The 27,661-nt window shown below is 27.6% G+C and overlaps 1 protein-coding gene across 4 annotated transcripts; it reads right to left on the bottom strand.

The window, feature by feature from the left end:
- Positions 1–1,077: 1,077 nt before the first annotated feature.
- LOC107447771 (stromal membrane-associated protein 1) lies at positions 1,078–26,241 on the bottom strand. 4 transcript variants are annotated; one of them, XM_043048270.2, is made up of 9 exons: positions 26,082–26,241; positions 23,303–23,388; positions 20,653–20,740; positions 17,635–17,835; positions 15,879–15,956; positions 10,475–10,610; positions 7,412–7,705; positions 5,770–5,849; positions 1,078–4,087 (listed from the first exon to the last, which is right to left on the bottom strand). In XM_043048270.2, the coding sequence occupies exons 2-9, from the start codon at positions 23,374–23,376 to the stop codon at positions 3,911–3,913; spliced, it is 1,128 nt and encodes a 375-aa protein (XP_042904204.1). In that variant the 5' UTR covers positions 23,377–23,388; positions 26,082–26,241; the 3' UTR covers positions 1,078–3,910. The 4 variants fall into 4 exon arrangements, with proteins under 4 accessions (XP_042904204.1, XP_071044190.1, XP_042904206.1 ...); XM_071188089.1 differs by having other exon boundaries at positions 20,653–20,739; positions 23,311–23,388; XM_043048272.2 differs by lacking the exon at positions 17,635–17,835.
- Between the last annotated feature and the right edge of the window lie 1,420 nt (positions 26,242–27,661).

Here is a 27,661-nt window from a genome sequence, read left to right as displayed (position 1 = left end):
ACTAAAACAAATCAATATAATAATACATAAGTTTCAAAAGCACAAGAAAATATCCCCCTGAATAAATTTTGTATTAACAATTGGATTTTCAGAAACAAAGGATCAATGTTACATAATGGTTCAAAGAATTGATTTCAAATATTCTAATTGATGAGTGGTAACTAACTATTCATCAAATTACAGAATCAGGCAAACAAAAAAAAAAGTTATTTTTTTGAATTAACTTACCTTTTTCAATGGATTTGGGTTTCTGACTATCAAAATATGGGAAGTAACACATTAAACTAGGGTGATAACAAATATGATCCTAATAGTTTAGTCAAGAGAGCAGTAAAAAAGTTCTTGAGAAAGATATAGATTTAATCAATGGAGATGATATAAATGTATTCTCAAAGAAATATCTTAATACAGTACGGTTTATCAATGGTGTAAAAATTCAGAAAAAAACCAATACTAAATAAAAAGAAAAAACTTTTCTTTCTTTCCCTAACCCCAGTAGAATTTGGAAGGAGAGGGTGCAAACCCATTTCAAGAGCGTCTGCCGTGTTCTTAAATGTTTTTTCCTTTATACACAGGGACTGCACCAAGCCTTAGAGGACTGGTTTACATTATGTCTATGGAAGCTAGCCTTCCTCTGTGTATATTCTTTGGCTGTACCCTAAGTCATTTTTTTGTTATAAAATATTTGACATAAGAGAGAAAAATATTAATTTTTTGTGAGACCATGTTTGTTTTATCTTCAATGTAGCCAGTACACACAACTTTGTTGCAGTGGAATTTATTTTTAAAAAAATATCAATAGAACTTATTTATAACAAGAAAGTTGGAACCAAAACATTTCTCTTGTTTAAACAACTGTTGTACCAGTCATCCCTAAAATATTGATATAACTTTAAAAATGGCTGTTTTAAAATTGATTTGCAAAATTTTCGAAAAAATACTTGTGTTTATTAGTTTGAGACACAACTAATAGTTGAAACTAGCACAGAGAATGCTGTAATATTAATTATATCATCTAACTATAATTATTATCAGCAAATTAAATTAAATTAGGGAAAAAATGAAACTCAAAGAGAATTATTGAAAAAAAATTATTTTATTGATCTGAAATTTAGACTAATTTGCATAATTTAAATATACTCATTATTCATAAACAAGCATTCAAACATTTGTTCATATAAATAAATATTTACAATCACTGGCAAGATGAATCACATTCACCCATTTCTTATAGTTTTGTATGAACAAAAATATCTATATTTTAAATGATATAATGAGTGTTGTGTTATAAATATGGGTATATATGGGTTAAATATACTAATAGGTGAATAACATTTTAAGCACAATAAAATAATGAAGATAAATTTTTAATAATAATAAATAAGTACTATTTTTAATATAACCGAAAGTAAAGTATACTTAAAGAATACTCAAATAAATTTTACATAACACCTAATGTATGTATACTAAAATACAAAAACAAACATTGCTTAAATAATCAAACAATTTGGCAAAGTATATGATTATAATTACATTTGCTATAGCATCAAAATATGAAAACAGTGTACCCTAAAATTACAGTAACTTTAATACAGAAATAAAGCAAGTAAAAGAAATATCAGAAAATATATTAAGTACTTCTTACGGTATATGCTAGTTCAAAATGTTCGATTAAAACTGCTTCTAGAAAACTTCATTTAAAAAACGTAAAAAAAATATATTGAGATTCAATTATATTTTAAATGCGACAAACACAGCGAACTTTTAACTGTATAAGATCGATTTGAAATTAGAATACATTAGTAAAAAATATTAAAAACAGAACTTTCAAAATCTTTGCTATTGATAAAAATAATTTATGTCTTAACTCAATATCTAAAATAAATTTTCTTTTCTTTTTGTGGATTTTGTAGTTCAGCTTTCTTCCAAAAAATATTTTAATTTTAAACTCACAACATTCAGAAAATTAATGCGATAAAGGAGAAGGGAATTACAAAAGTTCTCCCGTAAGTTTCACACAAATTCACAGATGTATTTTCTTATGCATAAAAAGTATACTCAGTAAAAGTCATCTAATTTTAAAAAATAAGTTAACAGTGAAAAATAAGACAGTCATCAAATATAATTTATAAATTAAATTTATAATTATGAGATGAATATAAAACTATTTGAAATCTAATAACGTAATTGCTAATTGAATGAAAAAGTTACCATTTTTAATACAATTGGCAGAGTTAAACAATTACATATAGCACAAGGATGAATGGTACGAGAGTTTTATTGAGTGAAAAAAAAGTTTGTAATTACTAACTTTAGCGCCAAAAAAAGTAAAATAATTTTTCTGCCATAAATTTTAGGATCACATAGAAAAGGTTAAGCTGCATGATATAATAATTACTCTATTATATTAATATAAAGTCATTATTACTCTACTGCATACAAACAAAAAATTCATAACCTTACAAAAACCTATTTCAATGCTCGTAAATTAAAATATATTTAAAAAGAGGCAAACTAAAAAATAGGTTAACAATACACCATCTTCTATTATTTAATTATTATAAAATTAAAATCACAATTATGAGATCCATATGAATCAATTTCGAATCTAATATGATAAATTATTAAATTTTAATAATTGAATGAAAAAGTTGCAATTTTTTAATATAATAGTTTTAATATAATAGCATAATAGTTTTATTGAAAGAAATTTTTTTTTAAATATTATCTTTTACAGAGCTAGAATGAAAGAACATGAAAGATTTTTGCAGTTAATAATATTCATCTGTACATCTCATGACCATTGTTTTTTTTTTTTTAACTGCATAATAGAACGGATCCAATACTCTATTATATAACAAAAAATTATTTTTTTGAATTTTTATTGTTTTGTTTGAACATCCTGTTTAAATTAGGACTTTAATAGGTATGTCCTTGATTTTACTTATTTTGTCACACAAGCCTTAAATTACACAAATTTGTTTCAATATAGAATAATATATTTTATACGGTAAAGAAGTTTCAGTTTGAACTACTTTTCTAATGAAAATATCAAATGACAAGTTTTTAAACCAACTAAATAGAATAAATGATATCCATTTGAAAAAAATAATATAAAATTATATAAAATACACTTATTAAATATTTTTTTCTTTACAATGTGGAGGTAAAAATGCCATGGAATGTAGTTCAATAAAGTATATAGAAAAAAAAGTTTTTATTTTTCTGCTTAGGTAATTTTAGATGAAATGCTTAAAAGATAATGCAACCATAAAGTTAAAAAGAGATATTTAAAGCAATTTAGGCATTTTACATTTCCTTAGGTTTAAAATATTAATTTAGATTTTTATAGACAGAAATATATACATATTTTTTATGTAATTGTTATATATGTTTTATTTCAAAGTAAGTAAGTCTATTGATTTAAAGCATAATAAATTGTACTACACACAGAAGAAGAATGTCTCAAACACACGGAACATGAATATAAATAATTTTTAAACAAGCATATATATTTAGAAATTAGTTCTTTGAAGTGGTTTAATCAAAATTTCCAAGAATTTAATGAATTTACTACAGAAAAGTTACAAGGTTACAGATATGATAATTATAAAAAAGTATTTAGAGCCATAAAGCTCATTACTTACATAATAATAGTTTTATTTACTTGCTCAAAAGAATAAAGACATGAGAGTACATGCAATGTTTAATTACTCTTTCACTTGAAGAATAAATAACAAGTTTTTCAAAAAAGAAAAATCCGATATTTGTACCATGGAAAAATCGAAAACATTCTAAAGTCAATTTTTATAAAGTAAAAAGTAGTAAAATTTGTAACTATACTATTTAAATATTATATGCCTTTATAATTGAAGTTTTTATACACTATGATAAATTTCAGTGACCTATATTATTGCCATAAATTATTTGAAATATTTTGATTTTGCACATTTGGTGTTGGCCAGATTACTCCAGCAGCAGGTTGACTTGGAGCAATCAGTAAACCTCCAGAATTAACTGCACTGGGATTGTTAGTCATATTCCATGCCTGTCCAGAAATCTGCAAATTTGCCATTTGCTGTGATATCTAGATAAAAGAATTATGAGCAAAATGTACTGATTAGAATGTAAGTGATTTTATAAGTCATTTAAATTAATTAGGGATGTTAGAAAATGCACATGTTTAAACAAATAATATATTAAGGGTTAGATATTTATTTATAAGTATTTGCTTAACTTTGCCACTTTCTGTTTATTTACATACTGTACTCAGTACTTTTTAATAGAGATCTTATGAGTTTGAAGAATGAACAGAATTATTAATAAATACATTATTTTTCAGATTTTTAATCACCTCATTATATAAGAAAACCCCTTTTTAAAATTCAAAATGAATAATTTTATGTGTATTAAGTTTTGATTTTAACTGTCAGAAATTTCTTCGAAATAAAAATATTTTAAACAATAAAAAGGGAAAAAATATTGGTTAGTAGGATATATTTATAGCAGCTATGAGTAGAATGGATTCTTGCTAGCATGAAAAAGGAAATGCGATGAATGATTGAGTACCAGTAATTTATCAATCAGCGGTATGGTCCTCACAAGATAAAAAAATTATATGAGGTAGAAAGAATTAAAGACTGAAGATATGATTGGCAATGTACAAATCCAAATTATGACAAGCAATCATGAATATGAATGTGCATATTTGATTTTAAAAAATTATTTCTCAGTCAGTTTTGATCCAAAAGATGAATCCTCATAGAATGAAAACCATTTAAATTTCCTAATTCTGGCATACAAATAAACATTAAGAAGAAACAAATGTATATTATTTTCAATTAATAAAAAGTTTTTCTGTATCTTAATTTATGAAGAATCATTAAATAATAAGTATACTTTTCTTACTTATCTTAAAGAAGGCAATTTTTTAAAATCAAAATGTCCTCTCCCTAACAATCGGCAGACAATCAGTATAAAATATACCCCCATTTTTAAATATGATTTAAAAGTTGAAAAAGCCCAATATTTTTCTGGAAAATACACAAATATGAAAAGTCAATATCCTGCATTTCAAAATTTTAACCTTTTGAAGACTGCTGGTAAAACAGTAGTATCACAAGCTTTTTTTTCTTTCTTGTTATAAAATTATTTCAAACACAAGAGACAAATCGTAATTTTTGTGAAACCATATTTGTTTTGTCTTTAACAAAGTCCAAGAGTTCCACCAACTTAACAAAAAAAAAAAAATTGCATAAATTTTTGCATCAGGAAAATCTGATTTGTATCTGAAAGAAACTTAATTTGTATCAAGTAAATAACAAGTTTAGTGACTAACAAACAATTTTTGCAGCATGTCAACACAAATATCAAGGTAAATAAAAAGTAGTTTTTTAAAATCTATATGTCATTAAAATTTATTAATTTAACTTTGCCCAGCATTTCAAAACAATGGAAGAGGGAATACAGCAATTATTATGAAAAAGTAGTAATTTATTTATTTTTAACAGAAAATATCTGTTACATTTTTAAGGGGAAAAAATTGAAAAATTAATTTAAAAAATAAATATTAATCGGAGGATTAAGCTCAGACCATTGACTATTTCTCAAGACTGATTCAAGATGTATGAAATAAAATGAATTACTCTATCATAAGTAAATATAATCAGCTAGAGGAAGGCTCTATAAAAGTTGTGCTATGTTTAGTATTGATTTGTAAACACAATAACAAGCTAAATAGAAAGAATTTACAAACAAACCATGACTTACAGCATTAAATCCAGGATTTGGAATAGCTTGATAACCACTCATTGCAACTTGAGCATATGCCTGAGGAGTAACATACATTCCTAAAATATAATAGCAATATTTATAGCACATAATAACTGCATTTCAAAACGAAATTATGAATATAATACAGTAGAAAAAATGTATAACATTAAAACTATTTTTTATGTCAGATGGTATAACATAATCTCTAACATTTACCTGTTTTTGAAAACAAGTAATTTGATGAGATATGATAAAACAAAGAAGTTTTCTTCATTGTTGCGAAAAAAAAATTTCCTTTTTATTTTTTAAAGATCATAAGTATGGCATAATTATAAGCTGAAGATTTAACAAGTTAAGCCAATAGGCAATCCTTTTAAGAGAGACAAAGACAGTTTTTTAAGTACCCAAAACCCCCAGTCTTAACGCCAACAAAATCAAATTACCAGTGAATGCGTACTTACTAACCGACGGTTAGGAGCACGGGAAGAAATCCAAAAATTAGAAAATTTTCAAAAAATAAAGTCAACATCGTGTTATTAACATTATATTTTAAATAATCTGACTTTAACTTATTCACAAAAGAAATAAATAAAAAAAGCTTTAGAATTTACTATAACACTGTAACCATATTTGGGGTAACTATTTTAACTGCATTTTGGGATTAAAAAATAAAGCAGCTGAAAGAAAAATAAAGTAAAAAATAGATTTTGATATTCCATTTGTCACAACAGTGAATTAATAAGTTATACACCTGTATTGAATAGAAAGTTAGCCGTTACATTGATAGTTCACTTCTCATTTTTAAATATAATTTTACTTCAGAAAATTATGTGAGTTCTGGTAAATTCTCTTAAACAGTTAAACTATTTTATCATCCTCATAAAAGTTCAACTGTATTAACTTTATTTATCCAATATACCTTACAAGAAATAAAACAAAGGAAAACTTCAACTAGTACTGATATCTTGTGATGAATAACAACTAATTATAACTCATTAAAAATTTCAATTATCTCTTTAGATGAAAATTAAATCCAGAACTTTTACTTTTTAGCAACAAGATAAACTTTACAGATATCATTATAGGGCCATACATGAAATAAATAAAAAGGAAGTAAAAATAAAAATGTCAAGGCTTACTTTTAACACTTTTTTTTAATTATAAAGGTTTTTGCTATCGTATGCTGGCAAGTTATAATTAATCTGATTTATGAATAATAAAACTTCAAAATGTAGATTTCCTTTTCACTTTCATTTTAAAATATGTCTGAACTTAAATATTACCACAAAAATATTTTAGAGGTACATCACTGGACAAAGATCTATCATATTAAGCAGGTTAGATTCACTATGTATTATGCTACAATTTTCTATCTGTCCAAGCTTAAAAAATATTCCTGGAAGATGGAAATTGACACAAATATATATTTTTATTTGCAAACATAACAATATTTTGAATGGCAAAATGTGAAAATTTCTCATTAATTAACCCTTCAGTAATAACTCACACTGCACAATTACAAAAATTTTTATGCAACAGTTATAAAATCTTGTTCACATCCAAAATCCTCATACAATTTCAAAAATTTTGTTAAATTATTTAACCCATCTAAATTGCTTAACCATTCAAAGTTGATTACCTGGAATAGCACCCGGTATACCATAAACAGGAGCAACATGCTGAGTTACGGGAACTTGAGTTGCATTTGTACCATACAAAGATAGTATAGATTCCTTAGTCATTTTATTAGACTGATTCCCATCAGATTTTTGATTAAAAAAGTCTGCTTCATCAGATGAAATATTGCTTTTGAAAGTTTCCTCTGTAGAGTTGACATGAGAAGAAACTGATGTGTCTGAAGCACTTGGAAGAGTTGCACTAAGAAATACATCAAATATATCATCACCCCCAATTTGGTTTGAATCACCACCTCCTACAAAGAAAGGAAAAGTTTAAGGATAGCGCTTTACATCTTAAAATATTAATCCTACTTTTGAATACAAAAAAACATTTTGCTAGAAAATTTACTGTGAATTTTTGTCCTCAATAAGTAGTTTTTCTTTAGTACTTAAATTTTATTTCCTCTGCACATAGAAAATACATAAAAGACTCATTTTCGTGCACAAAAGTAACATTTATAAAATTTAAAGAGAAAGAAAAAAATTATGTAATAAATTTTTTCTCATCAACACATAAAAGAATATATATATTAAAAAAATTATATTTTCTCATATTGCATCATATTAAAAAAAAAAAAAAGGATTTTAAAAACCATGAAATCTACAGCTCAAAATATACTGAAAAAAGATAGACAATAAAACCTTAAGAATTTACGAGGAAATCACACAAATCGGATGAGGAAAGAAGGGATTAATTAAATAAAGAACTTAGTGGAAGAACCAGATAAGTGACATTTTAGTGAATTTGAGTAAACAAGCATTAAAGTTTATACACTCCCTTGTTTTTTTGCTCAATCTTTATGTTTTTATAAAAGGGGCAAACATATCACACTGATTACATAATTTTTCTGTTTAAAATCAGAATTAGCTACTATTAAAATATAAGTATAAAAAAATGGAAAAAGAAAACACATTTTTCTAGTGAAAGATCATTTAAATATTTGCCATTTCCGAATTACATTTTAAATTATCAGAATTTATTTGCGTAAAAAAAAATAGTTATTGCATGCGAATGAGAACTTGGGGGGAAAAAAAGACAATGCTGTAAAGGGCAAAACGAATGACTTGTTGACGAGATTTCATGTAAATAACAGAATTTAAATATTAAGTTAGCAGAACTCTGAATATATTTTGTCAGAATATAAATTAATTTGGGGAAGTCCACAAATTAATGGAAAAAAAAAACATGTCTGAAGAAAAAAAAAATCTGGAAATTTTTTTTAAAAGGAAAAATAAGATTCTCAGTATCATAAAAATAGTACAACCTAAAATAATTTCACAACTGCTATTACATTCAGATACAAATCTCTAGTTCAAATGCAAAATTATAGCTCTTGCATCTATGGAGTAAATAATAGTGTACTCTCTACTAGGGATGTAACAAATAATAGGCCAAAATATTAGCCGAATATCAATATTTGGCTGCCGAAAAGCAAAATTTTTTATTTTAAAAAATCATTAATAAATATTATTGATGATTTTTTTAAAAATATAAATACGTATAATAGTTTTATATAAAAACAAGTTTAGTCATTATTGAAAAATAATCAAAACTTAACTATGTTATTCGTGTAAGGTAAAGGAAAACAAAATTATAATAAAAATATTTACGATAATAAGAAATGCTTAAGGTAAATAAAGAACTGAGTAACCTCTATTAAAAAAACTAAAGGGGTGAAGTTGAAAAAAAAATGTCCACTTAATTCTTAAAACAAAGCTTCAATGCAAAAAAATTATCCATAACTTTTCTGCAAAAAAATTTTCCGTAAAATAATCTATAAAAATACAGTGCTATCATAAAAATGCTCATAAAAAAGATTATATACAAAAGTAAAACAGAAAAAAGAAAAAACTATCTTAAATTTTGAAAGAAAATCTTAAAGCTAATCATCTCAGTTTTCCAATTACGGTGTTGTTTTTTTTAAAAAAGGTGAAGAATTAAGCTTAATAGAACTCTTAATTGCAGTGCCATAATAAAAACAAATGTTTTTAAAAAAGGGAAAGCTAGATAGAAACCAAAGCAAAAATCATTCTTAATTTCTAAACAAAAAAAATTTTAAACATTGAAAATCTCAATTTAGCTTTTTCACATTGCCGTATGTTTAAAAAAAAAGTAAACATAAAAGAATAATGTTCACAGGGTTCATACTTAAAAAGAATAAATTTTTTCACTGACTTTTCCAGGTAAAATGTGTAAAATTCTAGGATTTACAACAAAAAAAATCAAAAAAATTCATATTTAATTAGAATGTAAATTGAAATAATAAATATAATCGCAACTCATAGAAAGCATTAATAAATTATTTTTATTTAAAAAAAAAAAAATAATAATAATCCAGTGATTTTAACTAAACAACTCTGATTAAAAATAATAAATTGTCAAAACTATAAACGTGACTAAAAGGGATAATAATTCAAGGGGAATTTACTAGGTGATATTTAATAAAATAAATAATCTGGGTATAGTTGAAGTAAATTGCATTTAATCAACATAACATTTTAAAAAATGAAAACGCAATAAGCAACTGCATAAGCTGAAAAGGCTGCCACATGAGAAACATTTTTAGAAGATTTTTTTAATCGAATATACTCTATCTCACATCTAAGTTTTCAATAAATTTAAGTTGGAAAATAATAATTAATTGTACGAGTAAAAAGAAATATGAGGTACATATTTATAATGTTAGACCATAATGTGCAACAAAAGTACAATTGGTATGGACAACAAAGAAAACGAATGGATGATCTATTATACCATTAACAACAACCATACACTGTTGAATTCAAACTTAATTGCCTGAAAATAAAATGGTCTATACTTATTTTACAACTTTTGACCAATGCCAATACATCAAACTCCATTTAATATATGATAATAAATAGAAAAAAAAGATAAAAAAGAAAAGTTACCTGAATTAAAATAGCATTAACAATTTATTCCATAATAACAATAATTATGGACTTAAGATAATTACAGATAAACATTAATTATGGATATAATTGTGGATAGCATTATTCAATACCTAAATTCAATAAATCAGTGGAATCAGGCACTTTATTAACACTTTTGGGTGTTTCTTGATGCACAGCCTTAGGAGATGGACTAACTGGTCCTGCACTATGTGGTCTTGGTACAGCTGCAGGCAGTTGAGCTAAAGACTACAGAAATCAAATTTTACGTTAGAAGAAATAAAAAATTTAATATTAAAAGCATTGAAACAAGTAATAGCAAACAACACACTGAAAAAGACAAATTAAATTATAGTAAAAGTTTAACACAGTGAAACCTCACATTACATATTGAACACCTCTCATTACTGACATACTTTTAATTCCCTGTTAATCTTCCATGAATAAACAATTATGTACCCTTTCTGTAAAGCAAACACTCCTGTAACCAGACAAGGAGACATTTATGCCCCGCAAAAGAATTTTCTATGTCTTCAAATTCGACACAAATTTTTCTGAATTTAAAAAAAAAAAATTCCGCTTTAAAATCGAAGGACAAAAGAAATGGAATTTCCACCATTTTTAAACAGGGTTCCCACTCAATATCCTTACAAAAAACTATCCGACTATTCCAGGTATATCAGATCAATTTTAATGAAAATCCTTACCATATTTTATCTATACTATGCTTTTTTCGGAAATCAGAAAACCTTGATATGTCTATCAGAAAATCTTGATAATTGTTTATTTTTAATATTAAATATTAGATTTTGAGAGCAAAAACATATAATAGAATGAGAATGGAGGCAAGGAAAAGTTTCACTAAAAGGTGTACTTTTATAAAATAATTGTAATAGATGTTGAAATTATTTAAATTGAATCTCAATAACTGATTACTGTTATTGACATTCTAAGACTGGTAATTTTACAGGTATGATATAAGAATTTTCAGGTTTCTTTGTAAAAAATTGCAAAAATAAACTTCCCAAACGATTCCAAATTTTCCCTGTTCTCCTTCACCCACGAGATGTTAAAGCATGCAAATTTTTTGCCTTATCCAGAACAAAAAATATTGTTAAGCTATTTCACGAATTAGGAATCAATCATTCTCTTGTCATCTTCCTTTGTCATGTCATATAATTTGGACATTGGAATTTTTTAATCTTTTTATCTGGACCATACTCCTTGTGAGACCCCACAAGCTGAAATGACACCTTAAATGCTCTCAATCCCTCTTCCCCACTGAAAATTTTTCTATTTCTAATAAATTTTAGATTGTATATAACCCAGCAGGTTTAAAAAAAAATAGAAAGCTAATCATTGAGGTGTTGTTCTGTTCATATAAATGAAGCATTTATTCACACTTTTGATGTGAATATAACAACTCCATAGGGCCTTGTGCTTTACAGGTGTTCATTGCTGCTTTCTTTTTTCCTGTGCATAGCAGGAGGTTTACCTTCAAGGAGATATTGCATTTCCTATCAGGCAATGGGGAGACATAAGGGCATAGTAAACCTAATAGTTGAATAGACTGAGAAAGTGAGGCAAGACTAAAAGTGCATATTTGGTGTCATATGATTAATTTGAATGTTGGTGTAAACAGGAAAAATATATTTATTTCTCTATAGCTACATCACAAATTATGTAAAAATATTTATTGTAGAATATTTAGTTATTTCTATATCAATGCAATTATTCAAAAATAATTGATGGTGTTAAACTTTGTTATTAGTGTACCCTTCCTAGAAATGGGCAAATCTTGAAAGCGGACAATTTTTACGGTTACAAGAGTGTCCGTTTAACAGAGGTTTCACTACAATTCAGAATGCATGGAAATTGATGAATTCTGGATTGCTGAATCCAAAACCGTGATTTTTCATTTGAATTTATTTTCAGGAATAAGTGCTGCTTGTAAAAAATAATAAATACTGAAAAACTATGTAACAGTTAATAATAATCCCCTTTAAAAGATTATCAAAAATATTGTAATTGCAAATTGTCAAAAAATTATAAAAATTATGTAAAAAACATTTTTTGAAATATTTGTCAAATTCAAATAAACTAGTGAATAAATAATTGAACAAATTAATCTTATATTCAAAATTTGTATGAAAAATATTTTCATTTAATAAAACGTTTATAGAAAATTTAAAATGCTCTGTCAAACTTTTTAAAGAATTAATCTTTAGTCATGCTTAAAAACAATTTTTTTTGATAACTGATTGTAACAATAATCTTCTTCAACATGTAAAGTTGACGATCAACGCCAATTGAGCCGATCAACTAGTCAAAATTCTTATGTTTCTTTATATTTGAAGTTTTTATATACAAATGCTGAAGTCAATCTGCAGTCTGCCACTATGGAGGGGGGGGGGTTATTGAATGTTGTGTCCTAACCATAAGTTTTTTTTTAGATCATGGTTTGTAATTTGCATACATTTTAAAATCAGAAGTAATCATAATTGTTTATGTTTTGTTAAGGTGTGTAGACATCCTGATTATGTAAATTATGTGAGAGTTTAACCTCTTCATTACCTAGGTCCACAATTAGACCTTCGCTTCTTAAAACACGCTATAAGAAAAGTTATATATGCTATAGTTTTTATATATATAGTTATAGTTTAAAAGTTATCACGCTATAGTTTACCTTCACTGAAACACTTAAGCTTTTTGGGAATTCTGTAATAGATGCAGAACATATAAGTTATTTGGGTAGAAATTTACATTAACAGAAATGATTTTCAAGAAGAAAAAAAGGTCAATCGTGCTTGAAAATGTAACTAATTTTAATTATTATATAATTTAGTTATTCAGAAAATAATGTTTTTCTTTTGACTTAGTAGTTCTGTGATCTGTATGAAGCTTTTAAATTTGTATTAACTTAATTTAAAAAAAAAAAGTCAAGAACACGAAGGTCTATATGTATCTCACAGTATTATAAGTATTTAGTTTTATATATTCTGTGTATTGTAATTAATTGTTTGATAATAAAGTGCATACATACATTTAAGAACTTTAAATTTTTGTGTTTTTTTCTCCATAATTTTGAAGTTATTCATATTGCATTGTTTGCACAATTAAAATTCAACATTCGAAATATTTATATTATTTTACTTAGTTAAAACCAGAGGTTCACGTATGAAGACCTAAAATCATTAGTCCCCTGCCAGTATAATTGGTATTTCGTTTTTTTTATTATGACTTATTATGGTAGAAGAGAAATTCGGAACTGTAAATTATTTTTTTGCAATATTCCTTTATACTTCAGTAGTGAAGAAGTAAAATAGAGTTGTCACTCTTGCTCTGATTATTTATTACTAGTGCTCACTACTCCTTCCTAGCTGTTTTCCTGTTAATTTGTGTTCTCACTGTGTATTCATTATCATTCTGAGTTTATCAGTTAGTTTTGATGTTCTCATGTTCTTAATTCACTATATCCTATACACCATTAAAAATGTTAAGTCAAGTTAAGTGCTTAAATTGACTTTGCTTAAGTTAATATAGCGAATCCTCTCTTATAGTGTGTTCCTGGCTATACTGCATTCTCATGCTCATGGATATGATAAAGTATGTATCAAGCCCAAAAGCCAGTCAAGTTGAAGTGTCGCAAACATGAAAAGATTAAAAATTAAGGTATTTTCAGTATATTTCATAAGAAGATTTATTATCATGCAAAATTAATACTTTTTATCAAAACATATTTTTTTAATATTGCAAGTTTATTAGGTCGAAAGGCAAAAAACTGAACATAAAATTATATAATTACTTAGGATTTTAAATATAAAAAAGTTGCTATAAAACTGATAACACAGTTATCAGAAATAATAATGTAATCATTTAGCAATAATGTAACCATTTTTATATATCAAGTGTATAGGAGCTGATCTACTTACAGGTATTTCAATAGTTGCAGCATTTTTATTCTTTTTCTTTTTCTCTTTTTCTTTGCGTTTTTCCTCTTCAATGTCAAACTATAAAAATAAAAAAATCATCTTTTGAGGATTACAAAAACATAATTACTAAAAATAGAATGATTATATTGCAAAATAGTTGCTTTATACAACTGAAAAACTTAATTTACCTTTGAGATGAACAATAATTAAATTTAAAGTTTGTAAAAATAAGTTTACAGTTCNTAAGATTGTGTGAATAAGAATCGCGATGTTCGATTTTAAAATAGGGTGAATAAGAACCACAATGTTTGATTTTAAAATCGCATGAATAAGAATCGCGATGTTCAATTTTAAAATAGCGTGAAGAAGAATCACGATATTGAATTTTAAAATCACGTGAATAAGAATCACGATATTGGATTTTAAAAGCACGAAAATAAAAATCGGGGTATTGAATTTTTAAATCGCGTAAATAAGAATCACGATGCATAATTTTTAGAGTCCGTGAATACTCATCGCAACGAGTAACGTTTAAACCGCGTATAAATACGAAATTCGATGTTTGATATTACAACCGCGTGATAACGAATCGCAATATTGAAATTTAAAAATATATATGAATACGAATCACGACATTGGATTTTAAACTAGCGGGAATATGAATCGCGATATTGGGTTTTAAAAACGTTTAAATACAAATCGCGATATTGGGTTTTAAAACCGTTTAAATACAAATCGCAATATTGGGTTTTAAAAACGCTTAAATACAAATCGCGATATTGAATTTTTAAATTGCGTGAATGGGAATTGCGAGTAATGATTTTTAAATCGTGTAAAAACGAATCTCAACAAGTAACTTTTAAATCAGTTAAATACGAACATCGATGATTTACATAAAAATCATCTAAATAAGAATCGCAATTTTAGCAGAATCTGGCCCAGTTCCTAATATTTAAAATTCTGTAAATCAGCCAATCAAAAGAAATCAAATATCAGCGGCCGAAACGAAACTGCTTAGGACTTTTTTTCTTTTTTCCGATCTATAGCGGAAGTCGCGGTTGTCAAAGCAACAAGTCGCAAGTCCGACTATATCGCCCAAAAGTTTTTGGAACATGGTCGGAGATTTTAAAAAGTCTTTCATCCCTGAAAAAATAAGAGAGTAGTGGAGTAGGAGACGGCATTGTTTTACCAAGGTCAACCACTTTTACCCCAGCCAGCAGATTGACAAGTGAAGAAAGGTTTATTGGGGGCTTCAATACTTTCGCTCAGCGGAAGAAAAAAAATTTCAACAAAATATCATTTACTGCATAAAAATTTTTTCAGCGCGGAAATTTATGAAAAAAGAGCGGAAGATATGGAAAAATCTGAAAAAAGCGGAAATCAGCGGATCCGCGGAAGAATCACATCCCTGTCATTAGGTCGAAAGGCAAAAAACTGAACATAAAATGATATAATAAATTAGGATTTTAAATATAAAAAAGTTGCTATAAAACTGATAACGCAGTTATCAGAAATAATAATGTAATCATTTAGCAATAATGTAACCATTTTTATATATCAAGTGTATAGGAGCTGATCTACTTACAGGTATTTCAATAGTTGCAGCATTTTTATTCTTTTTCTTTTTCTCTTTTTCTTTGCGTTTTTCCTCTTCAATGTCAAACTATAAAAATAAAAAAATCATCTTTTGAGGATTACAAAAACATAATTACTAAAAATAGAATGATTATATTGCAAAATAGTTGCTTTATACAACTGAAAAACTTAATTTACCTTTGAGATGAACAATAATTAAATTTAAAGTTTGTAAAAATAAGTTTACAGTTCAAGACCAACTTTCAATATAAATTGAAATATAATTCATAAACTCAATCAGGGCTCTCACTCAAATTTTTTAAAGATAAAAAAACCTCAAGGACTTTTTAATGAATTTCAAGAACCAAAAATTAAGATCTTTAAGGACTTACTTAGTAATATAATTTGTATACCAATGACATATCAATCGGATTTTATAACTACGTTAAAGTTAAATTCAGACTCTTGGACGTGATCTCAGGGGTTCCCCACACTTTCAGAAATTCCTATGAGTTTTTGTATCAGGAAAATCTACGGTTTGAATTTTTAAAAAAAAAAATCAACTTATATGAGGTAAAAACCTTTTCTGGATTGAGATTTACATAACACAATTAATTTTAACAAGATAAAACTAACAGAAGCACAATATTAATTCTTTTATTTTTTTTTTTTCCTGGCAAAAAATTCTAGTCACGAAAATTGTCAAGAAAATTAATTTTTCTTGTCACTTCTCTGAAGTTAAAATTTCCTTTTTCTGTTTAATTTTGAAAGTAAAAAACAAGCTATTAATTGATCAAATAACAATAATAGAAATTGTATACAAGTTTCACAACTAAATTGTAAAATTATTTATCCAAGAGAAATTTTATTCATTAAATCTATGTTTATTAATTTAATTGAATACAGTGAAGATAATATTAAAAAAATAATTACAAGCATATTACAGATATTGGTTTGCCATAGACTTGAAAATTTAAATTTTCAGTTAGTAGCCAGTAGATTCTTATAACTTAGTAGCCACTTCTTCCTCAAACCAAATGAGTCTAAGATTGACATCGATAGTTCCTGCTAATTTAATAGCCACTTTTTGTAAACTTTTTTTTGCTTGGATTAAATTACATATACTTATTTTTAAAAAATTCATATTAATTATAATGTGCAGCTATAAAAAGTTGATTCAACAATAAAAATAACATAAATATGTGACAAATTTTATTTTCACATATTGACTTCAAAGAACTTTCTCGGAAATATGTTAATTGTTAACCGCTTCCTTTACCAAATAAAAAATAAATAAATCTGCATTTATATATTTTTTAATAAATACAAGGAACTAAAACAAAACACAAGTTTTAAGTTGAAATTAAGTTGAATTTCTTTATGCGTAAAAATCATTTAATTTACCATCAGTTTACTATCCTAAGCAAATGAAAAAAGTTAAATATTAATCTCTGTATACAGTCTTTTTAAAACAAGGAACAATACAAAGTGATAATTTTCCAAACACCAGTGAAATGATATTTAATCTTTTGTACTAATTTTTTCAATGTAAATCCAGCAATCATCGTATATACAATCGCACAAAACTTGTGTGCAGTGACGCAGTCCAACAGCAAAACTCCTAAACAAAACTTAGAAAACTTCTATTCACAGCACATTTTTTTTTGCTTCCGGCCGAGTAAAAATGTGATAAAACAAAACATACTGACAAATTCTGCTACACCATAGTTTTCTCTGGATAATAAATACTTGCAATATATACATACCCGAGTTAACTCTGAATAATCAGGGAAGTAGTTAAATAACTCTCCATCACAAATTGATGGATTCTGAAGGAACAAAATTTTGAATGGAGACATTGGACATCTTATTGAAAACTGTGCTTTCCAGAGTCTCTTCCTACATTGATGTACTGTTGTCAACCTATTAGCCTGGGAAAAACTGAGAAGTTCAAGGCCTAACGAGGCCTGACAAGCCATTCAAGAGGTGGAGACAAAACTTTAAACTTAAGTAATAAATAAAGGAGATAAAAAGGTGAAAAAATTACAATTGCTTATAAAATAAGAATGGAAATTTAAGAAAATCTTGATACATCTACACTAGTAATAGTTTTTCTTTTATCTCACAGATATTTCAATTACATTCGAACATAAGTATCAAAAATTAATATTCTTACAAAAATTGTGTAATCAGTTCAAAAATATACATTATGGATAATTAAATGATTATCCATATAAGACTGTATAATAATTAGACAGTATAATTACTTTCAGAACCATGCAGTTATCTAAAACTTTTTAAGCATTAAAAATATTTTGATTAAATAAAAAAACACCTATCTGTATTTTAGGTTCAGCCATAAGTAGATTCTTTTCAATATGTAGTGTAGAATAGTCCTTTTAGAATTTTCCATTGTTTTTGGAATAACACACTATAGCTTACTTTTGATGATTACAATCTATTTTATATGCATGTAAAGTTTGAGTTTGGTTATAGTGAATAATTAAATGACTATCCATATTAGATTGTCGTTTGAAGATTTAAATAAGTGAGAATTGCACAAAAAATAAACTGTTCCCAAAAGGGAAAATTACTACTAGCTCCCTCATGAGAATTTCCCCATATCTCTAAAATTCTGTATTTATTTAGAGAACCTGATATAAAAGAATGCTTTTCTGCGACAAAAACAAAAAGTTATAAGTTAAAATATAAGAAAAATAACGGTTGATTAAATTTAAAGTCTAATAACACAAGAACTAGAATTGCTTTGAACACAAATATTATTATGAACTGGTAATGAAAAAAAATTAAGTCTGGCCATTAAATCCATGTTTACCTAGAGAAGGTAAACCCTCTGAGAAGTAGAGAAATAAATAAACAGAGTTGAAAATTTTAAATTCATATAAAAGCATAAATGGTGTTAAAAAGACACATTTGTATGTTTTAGTATTTTAAAATATTCAGCTACAGAGTCCAGTTACATTATCTTGACCACCACCTACTTTCGACGTCAATGTGAAATAACCAAGAGTAGAAGGCAGGCAGTAGCACATTGTATATAAAGAATGTGTCAAGGGAATTATTGCTATTGTCGGTGTAATGCGGAAACTAAATGATTTATCCAAAACTGCTAATTTGTTAACTAATTGTACTGAGCATGGCGAATGGCAAATGTGAAATTAGCGACGTGGCAAATGAGGTACACCACTGGCCATAGATGACAGAGCACTTTCCTTGCCACATACTAAGACTTTTATATAATCTTTATACTTACATGCACATTAATCTTAAATCTACAGAGATTAAAGTAAAAATTCCAATCATTAAATTACATTTGTAATTTCAACAAACATTTATTTAAAATTAAACATTCATTAAAGTTTTCAACAAATCCCCAAGATTTAAATTTTACTCGATAGTATAAAAAAAAACTTCGAATTAAATTTAAACCTGCCTATTTACTTTATCAAACACGAAACAATCAAACATTTACATTCAAAAACTATCTAATGAAATTTCAACCATACAAGTAGGGATGTAACAAATAGTGATTTGGCTGAATACCAACCAACCGGTAAACAAGAACCAAATAATGCATGCGGAATTCGTAATCATAAGGATTCGAGCATTAGCTGATGGTAGCAGAGCATGGTTATTGCTAAGAGAAAACAGTCCAGAGAATAAAACATATTTATTTAAAACAATAAAAACTTGAACTGCAGATTACAAAAGCTATACAATAAATTTAAACAAGCATTATAAATTGGATATTTAGACGTACTCACAGCAAAGACAGAGAAACATGACTAGAGGGTTGTGTAAACTAAACAGCGAGAGCTAGTGCAATACAGACAAATTAGTTTATATACAATTATAACAGGTGTAGAAAACTCAAACAATGCCATCTGCAAAAAAATATTAGATGCATGAAAAGTAGATGTAATTATGAGTTTATTTGTACCATGCCTGCTTCCATAGGGGGAATTCAAGAATTCCATGGCAGCCAAGGGAACATACGTACATCATAGATTGATCTCATAAATATACATTATGAGGCAACGTCATCTTTCCATCGTCCTCAATATAAATTAATAAACCTGCGAGCGTTAAACCGGTCAAAAAAGCTTAGAACTATATTCTATTTCCATCAGTAATAATATTGTTATTTAAAAATTCACAGCAATATCTGCCAAAAAAATTATTGAAAGTCTGCATAGCTTAACAATGGAATTGGGGCAAATAAAGGGCACCAAGAAATGTGCACAAAAAGAGCACCAAGAAATGAGCTAAAAAACATGGTTTCTCAAATTAACAGGAATTTTCATGTCAGAAAATTACATTAAATGTAAGGGGATTTTTATGAATTTATTTTATCTCAGTAATTTTTTGAACAGGGAAAAATCTTGTAATGCACACTTTGTATCATTAAAAAAAAAATCAGACCAAAAATTTAGCCAGGGCTGCCTGAATTTCCCTTAAACCTAGTTTGCACAATCGGACATATTCTGCACAGTACTGAAGCAGGCATGGCTCAACATCCTAGAGAACACTTTCAAGAACTTAATTGACTACCTTTCTGCATGTCTCACAACAGTTCGCTCTGTAAAAGATGGTTATTCTGGCTTTTAACAGGTGGTCACCTTAATGTGAAAGGACTGTATATTGACAATTTCAAATATAAAAGTAGTAACAAATTCAATAACTTTTTGTATCCCTTCAAAAATATTTAATACAAAGTACCTCTTTCTGGTACAGCAAATAAATGACAAAATAATCCTACTTACAGCAGGTTTTGGTGGAGGAGGTGGAACCCATTCTTTAGCAATATATTTTCTCTGTTCATATTTAGCTCTAATGAAAGCTTCCAAAGCCTTACAATGAAGTTAAAGAAAAAAAAAATGGAAAAGTTTAATAAACAGACAAACTGTTAATATAATAAATCTTTTAATAAAGTTTGAGTTAAACTGTTGTATTATTTTTATACTTTTCCTATAATCATCAATCTTTCAATAACCATTTAAGCCACAAAAAAAAAAACCTTAACTTATATAGTTGAAATTTGGCAAATATTAGGAGTATTAAGAGCAACAAGACATTTGACTATTCCAGATTTAGTAAAATACTCGGAAGGAAGAGAAAAATAAAGTGAATTTTTATATAATAAATAATCTCTCATATGGAAATTTTTCCTTGCTCCTGATTTTTATGCAGAATTAAACAAAAAAAAAATTTCTGGCAAAACTCTGCAAAATGTGTATACGTTGTCATCCCCTTTTCTTTAAAATGACAGAGAATGGAAAAATATGTAACTTTATCAATGGCAGGTAAAGAAGCATAATAGAAAATTGCAAGGGCATTTAGCATTGCTTAAAGAAACATAACAGGACAACCATTGGTGATTAATCATATTTTCAACACTGGTAAACTTTACACTCAATACTTGACAAATTTCAGTCAAGCATTATTTTAGATCTGCAGACCATTTAAAGACATTACAGACATCATTCAAATATTTTTCTATATGTCCTTCAAATGGCTTGCAAAACTGCTTAGTAGCATTGTGGATGTGATGGCAAGAAAAACCGTCTACCTCAGGTAAAAGAGGTGCCTTTTCCTGGATTCTTTTTTAGTGACCATACTTAAGCCCCCTCATTACATTACAGGAATCCAACAAAACTGACATTAAATTTTGCTATGGAATATTATATTCCTTAAAAAAATTTAAAACTGCACTGAAAACAGCTTCAGAAGTAACCCTGAATATATTAATGCTAGTTGAATGTTCAACTACTTTATGGTGACAGGTGAGAAATAACTACTAAAATAAACTCAGTGGTGCAACAGCCCATGGCGGGCCAAGGCCTACTGTGCCTATCTCAGTTTTCTTGAACTTTGGGCTCTGGGGTGCAAGAGCAGATGTTCCGGTTAGGTGGTCAGCCCAAAGCGGAACCCCCAGTGTTTAGCTACCAAGCATGCTTGGCACTCATTTTATCAACCCACTAAAGAGATGAAAAGCTGAGTCAACTTGCTCGAATTAAGGACATGTGGTATGACAGCACGAAGTGCTGCAATTAAGCCACCTGGCACCGAGAAATAACTAAGATGGATATAACTCGATTATAATTACTACTTGTAACTTCATCTATATTCATGGGTGCAAGTTGGAAAAATAAATTATCTATAGTTTCATTTAGTAATGTTTTGGCTAAACCTAACCGCATTTTGCATGATGCAGTTGTCCATACCATACTCAAATGATTCAAGGCCTTTTTATCACAGGCTAAAACTTTACAGAAATCAATCAGTATCGGAGGAATAGGGAAAGGCCAATTTATGTTCTGCAATTACTCCTAAAATCAAAGCTTGTACATTTGTAATTCTATCACTTAATGGTACATTTACTGGTAATTGAGTGAGAGGTTCAGCTGAAGTTGATGGAAGAGAAAAAAAAAGTTCACAGGCAAAATTAAATTATTTCGTTTCGTTTTTACTTTTTTCAGATGTTTCTTACTTTTTATGTAATATGGCACAGCTGCAAATCCTCGTTTGCCATAATTCATATTATCTGAGCAGAGTTTGCAAAGTACTTTACCGCTTATCTCAATTTTTTTTTAAATAGTCATCAACTTTCACCTCAATATCTTCTGATAGATTGTTATTAACAGTTATAGTCACTTTGACAGTTTTATTTAGCCATTCAAATTTGAACTAATTTTTTTCAGCAGCATTGATCGTACACACTTTATGCTCATCTTTCAAATTGACTTCCATCATTAAAACGCATTCATCTTAAAAAACACCATGTGAAAAAATATGAGTAAACAATAAATAATCATGTGCCTGGATAAATGCAGAAACAGTAAAAAATAAGAACGACAAAGCTGAGAGAGCTATAATGTACGAATGCGTGAAATTAATATGCGTCACACCAAGAAGGAAAAATCACGGATCAAATATTGGCAGTTGAACCAAAACTGCTTAGAACTCAGCATTTAGTACGACCAAGAACCTCGACTTTTCCTCTCTACAGCGAAAGTTTTCATCGTCATCTTCACCCAGTTTCCATTGACGATTATTCTTTTTCAGACGTCTACTGCTGGGGAAAAAAATTTCGTTTTAAGTATTGTTCTCGTTGTGTGAGTTTCAGCAGTAGTGTGTATGTGTGTGTGTGGGGGGGGTTCTGTAATAATTTGACCAATTCAAAAGGTTTTTGGAACATTGTAGGAAATTTTAAAAATTGGGAGAAAAAAGCGGATTTCTGTTTTTCTGTGGAAGTCTTTCACCCATGGGAACCCTGTTATAAAATAAGTGCTAAAATTTTGAAAAGTTAAATATAGAAAACTTGTTAAGTTTTCTATATTTAACTTTATTAAAAAAGTTAAATATTAAAATCTATAAAAATATTAATATAAAGTTTTGATTATAGAAGGATATGAATCTACTTGAGGTCTCCTAAAACTTTCTGGTAAATTTGCTTCATAGACAGCACGTGCTTGACTGTTGCCCATTTGCTGCAAACACTAAAATGGAAAACATAATTTTAACACTGGTAAAAAAAGTTTTGACACATTAGTTTTAAATTGATAAGACTTAGAATTATGCTAAACAAAGACAATAAAAAAAATATGGCAAATTGGTGAAAAAAAAATGACTTAAATAATACGGAATTGATAATGTGCGATAGTTTTAAAATATCTCTGATAAATGTGAATCTATATTTATATTAGCAAAAAAAAAAAAAAAAAAAAAAAAAAAAAAAAAAAAAAAAAAANAAAGACATTTAATTGAATACTTGCAATTAAAAAAATAAGGATCGGCAAATTTTTTAAAAAGCTTTTTCAGTTTAATTTTTACTTAGAAATGGTAGATGAATAATGCAAAATCAGGTTTGTTAGCAGAAGTTCATTGTTTACAGCCTCACATATCTAGACATAGTAAGATAAAAAAATAAAGTATCTGCGCACACAATCCGAAAGTATCTGCAAGTTTAGAATATTTTTTTGGTATGAATGACTTGATTACATTACAAAAAAGGCCAAAAAACATTTAACTATTTAACATTTATTAAATTCTCCCCTAAAAAAAAACTATATATACATGCACATTAAGAACATTAGAGGAAGATTAATATAAATAGTTATGAATAAAAATGAAACTAAAGAACCACATTCATATTAAGTAATTATCATATTATGAATTAAGTAATATTAATAATTTTGCTCCTGTAATTCTTGACTGTGAAATCCACACTTAACTTTTCGTGGCAAACGTGGGCAACTATGTTTAATTTGTATCAACAGAACTTCATACATTAAAACATATAGTTCATACATGTTCATCACAGAAGAAAATTACATTAAAATTTTTTCCACTGTCACCGTAAGTTTTTATTTCTATTGTAAAGTGATAGTCTTGTCTAGCAGTTTGCTCGCCTGCTAACAATTTTCACTAATTAACAATTTTCACTTTTCTCTTCTGTAGTGGTGCACATACAATTAAACAACTTTTTTCTACCTTGCAAAAATTATGATTATGTTGTCGCCTGCTTACTATTTAATGTTTTCCCAGTGAAATTTTTTTTTGCACGGATATTACAATAAATATATAAAAAAAGCATTTGCAAAATCGGAGAATTTCTGCCATTGTATCCGCGCATAGGGTGCGCCTGCGCTTGCATACAATCTAACTAGCATCTAGAATTTCAAAAAAGATGTGACAAGGGAAGAACTAATAAATAAGTACAAATTTATTTGTTAAATGTCCGTTTTATACATTAAATATAACTCGTGCAATAATTTTGATTGATTTATGTTTTTTGATAAAATCATCAGATAGATCTTACACTTTTCGACAAACCACTACTCAGTAAAACTTATGTTCCTATGCCTAATTGATACCAGATTTTGATAAGAATAAACTTAGTTATATTCTTACACTAAGTAAAATTAACTCAGTTTTTTGCTTTTAAATAAGACCAGACTGAATAACAGCAGTTTTGCGAAAAAATATCTCTGATTAAATGACAGGTATAAATGAAAGTAAAATGCATCAAAATATTTTCTTACTGATGATCTATATTGGGTAGAGTAAGTTCAATCTACTCAGGTGCAAAGTGAACTAATATAAAAATTTTAGGTTTAAATAGTGAAAATTTTTATTTCAGAACTTTCTCTTTGAAAGAAATAAATCACAATAGAAAAATATCTACATTATTTACTATTTCAAAAGCAGATCTACAAATTAATTATCAAAACAAAACAGATCTATAAACTAATTATTAAATTATCTATAAAAGGAGGAAACTGGACTGTGACATAAAAATTTATTAGTGGCCTGTAGTACACTTAAGTCTGAGGCAGTGTTTTCATTACAGAAAAAAAAAATGGGAGATAATTTCTCATCCTTTCTAAAAAACAGGGTGAGATTTCAAAAAGTTAAGTGAGATTTCTAAAAATTAAAAAAACACGAATAGACTTGGAAAAAAATTATTTCTTCAATTATAATACATTTTTAACATCTTCTAATTGAATATTTTTGCTGCATCATCATATGGAAAATGTTCTATATTTACTTTTTCATCAGCTATTATATTTATTTGGCTGAAAAATATCCGTATTTGTTTCGTTTTGACCGTTTCTACCGACATTTGTTTCATTTTCATTTGTCCACTACGGAGTAGAAGATGTCGCCTTAACAAGGTATTTGTTCATCTTAGATTCATGCACATAAAATTTAAACGTCTAACATGAAGAAACCTTACCTACGGTGAACACATGGTTGCAGAGAAATGTGTTCTGAAAGGGGTTCCGTGGTTCGGGAGGGGGGTGGTGTTCTGTTGTTTGCACCAGTTCTGAACAATACTGGTAAATAGGGAAGCTAGATAACAAGGCCCGATGTTCAAAATAATGAAAAATTAAGGGAGAAAAAGGTAAGATTTTTTAAATGATAAAATTAAAAACTTTGTATATTTTGGGTGTCTTAAAAGTTACGCAAATATTTTTGAACAATGCCCTTTTTTGCGATAGGCACCCTTTCATAGGGGGAAATAGTGCCCTTTTAAGCTTCTAGCACCCTGCTATTCTTAAGGTCTAGAATGAACACTGGTTATGAAAACATACAGAAACAGTTTGTGGTGTTAAAAATTATGGCCTACTACTACATTGCATTCAGCCTTTCATGTCTAATGACACCTGTGAGAAGACATTCAACTTACTGCAACTTGTTCTGGAGTCCATGTGTCTAAATTTACAGATTTCACCTTAGAAATGTGGACACCTAAATTTCGATGGATTCCAGCACATCGTATGCAGAGGAATATTCCTAAATTCCAGGAAGCCCAACGAGGCCCTACAATAAGAGTTTAAACAATTAAAGAGGAAAATTCACCAATTCAAACATTATATAGGCCAATAGTAATATAGCAACACATTTTAAATGATATCAATTTCTAAATAAAAAAAAACTTTTTATAATCATACTTTCAGATCAGAGAACATCTTAATCATACAAGATTAATAATTTGCAAAATCAATCAAATTTTAATGACTATCTATAAGAATTAAAACAATCTTTTCAGACTATTCTATTTCATTAATAGAGGAATACAGTGGACAGTTCAGTATTAGTAACTAATTGCTCCAACTAAATACAATCCCTATGGCACCAAAGGGATTTTAAACTTTCAAAAATTCTTAAAAATATGTGTAGAGATTGACCTGAGGGTGGTGTTCCATTAATTAATTAATTGTGTATGAGTTATAAGTTAGAATTTGAAAACCTATTAATTGCTTAGAATTTCTTTTAACTTTCGCTTCATTTTCTTTCAACAACTGTCCAAGTTTCATTTTCTTCCGAAAAGTCTTTCTCGTCCTTAATAGCTTTCCAACAGTCTTTACTATCAGATCTATTTATAGCATCATGATCAATCAAAAGAACAATCTATCAAGTATACTGGTTGTTTTATTTCTCATCCTCTCCCTAATTCTTCAGAAATAAATCAGTCCCTTAAAGATTCTGGGTTTTCAATACTTTCTTCTGCAAATATTTTTGCACCTGATCTGATTGAATTTCTTAGATTTTTGAATTGCTAGTAAGTTCATGATTGCAAAACAAGGTTTAAAAAAAAACATTTTTTTTGTGAGAAACATAACCTGGGTGGGATTTATTGAGATTTAAGATATTTAACACTAGTTTAACACTTTTTAGATTTAATTTTCAATTGAAAAAGAACAATTTTAATAAAAAGAAAACTTATGTACGAAAATAATGAGTAAGTAATGAATTAAAATATAAAAGTTTTAATTTTAATGTAGTGTCAACTTTTCATGCTGGTACTAAAAAAAAAAAAAAAGACTCAAATTAATTCTTTCCTTGAGTAAAAATAAAATCATAATATTGGGATCAGAGATATAAGTTGTTTTCTGTTTTACTTATTTATTTTTAAACATTCATAAGTTGTAGTTTTTAGTTATAAAGCAAGTCGTTTGCCAGCTAAATAACGACAGAACTACTGTTTATTTAATAATTTTTTTAGTAGTTTTAGGAATTACTCTTTAAACTATCAGTTAGTTTTGATTTGAAAATTCAAGAATCAATATATTTAAGATAAATATAAAATCCCTTAAAATTTAACTGTTAATTAATCTTTTTATCTTTTATCTTATTTTTTATTAATCTAACTTGATTATGTTTATTATAAAAAACAAAACAAACCTATTTCAGTACGGGTTTTATTTGGTTTTGTTGAGAGGGTCTTTTTGGGGCTTGTGGGTGGGTCAAAAACCTTGTTGCAAA

Source organism: Parasteatoda tepidariorum, chromosome X2, assembly GCF_043381705.1.
Source record: "Parasteatoda tepidariorum isolate YZ-2023 chromosome X2, CAS_Ptep_4.0, whole genome shotgun sequence".
Taxonomy (NCBI): domain Eukaryota; kingdom Metazoa; phylum Arthropoda; class Arachnida; order Araneae; family Theridiidae; genus Parasteatoda; species Parasteatoda tepidariorum.
Note: the sequence above shows the minus strand (reverse complement) of the source record. Positions and strands in the feature narration are given on the sequence as shown.

Bases quoted from the DNA above. Each gene is read 5' to 3' on its own strand.
- LOC107447771 (XM_043048270.2), bottom strand. From the start codon at position 23,376: ATGGGCAACAGTCAAGCACGTGCTGTCTATGAAGCAAATTTACCAGAA. The intron at 20,741-23,302 runs ATATCCTTCTAT...ACTTCATTGTAA, and splicing joins AGGAGACCTCAAGTAGATTC to GGCTTTGGAAGCTTTCATTA. The intron at 5,850-7,411 runs GTAATCAACTTT...ATTATATTTTAG, and splicing joins TATACCGGGTGCTATTCCAG to GAATGTATGTTACTCCTCAG.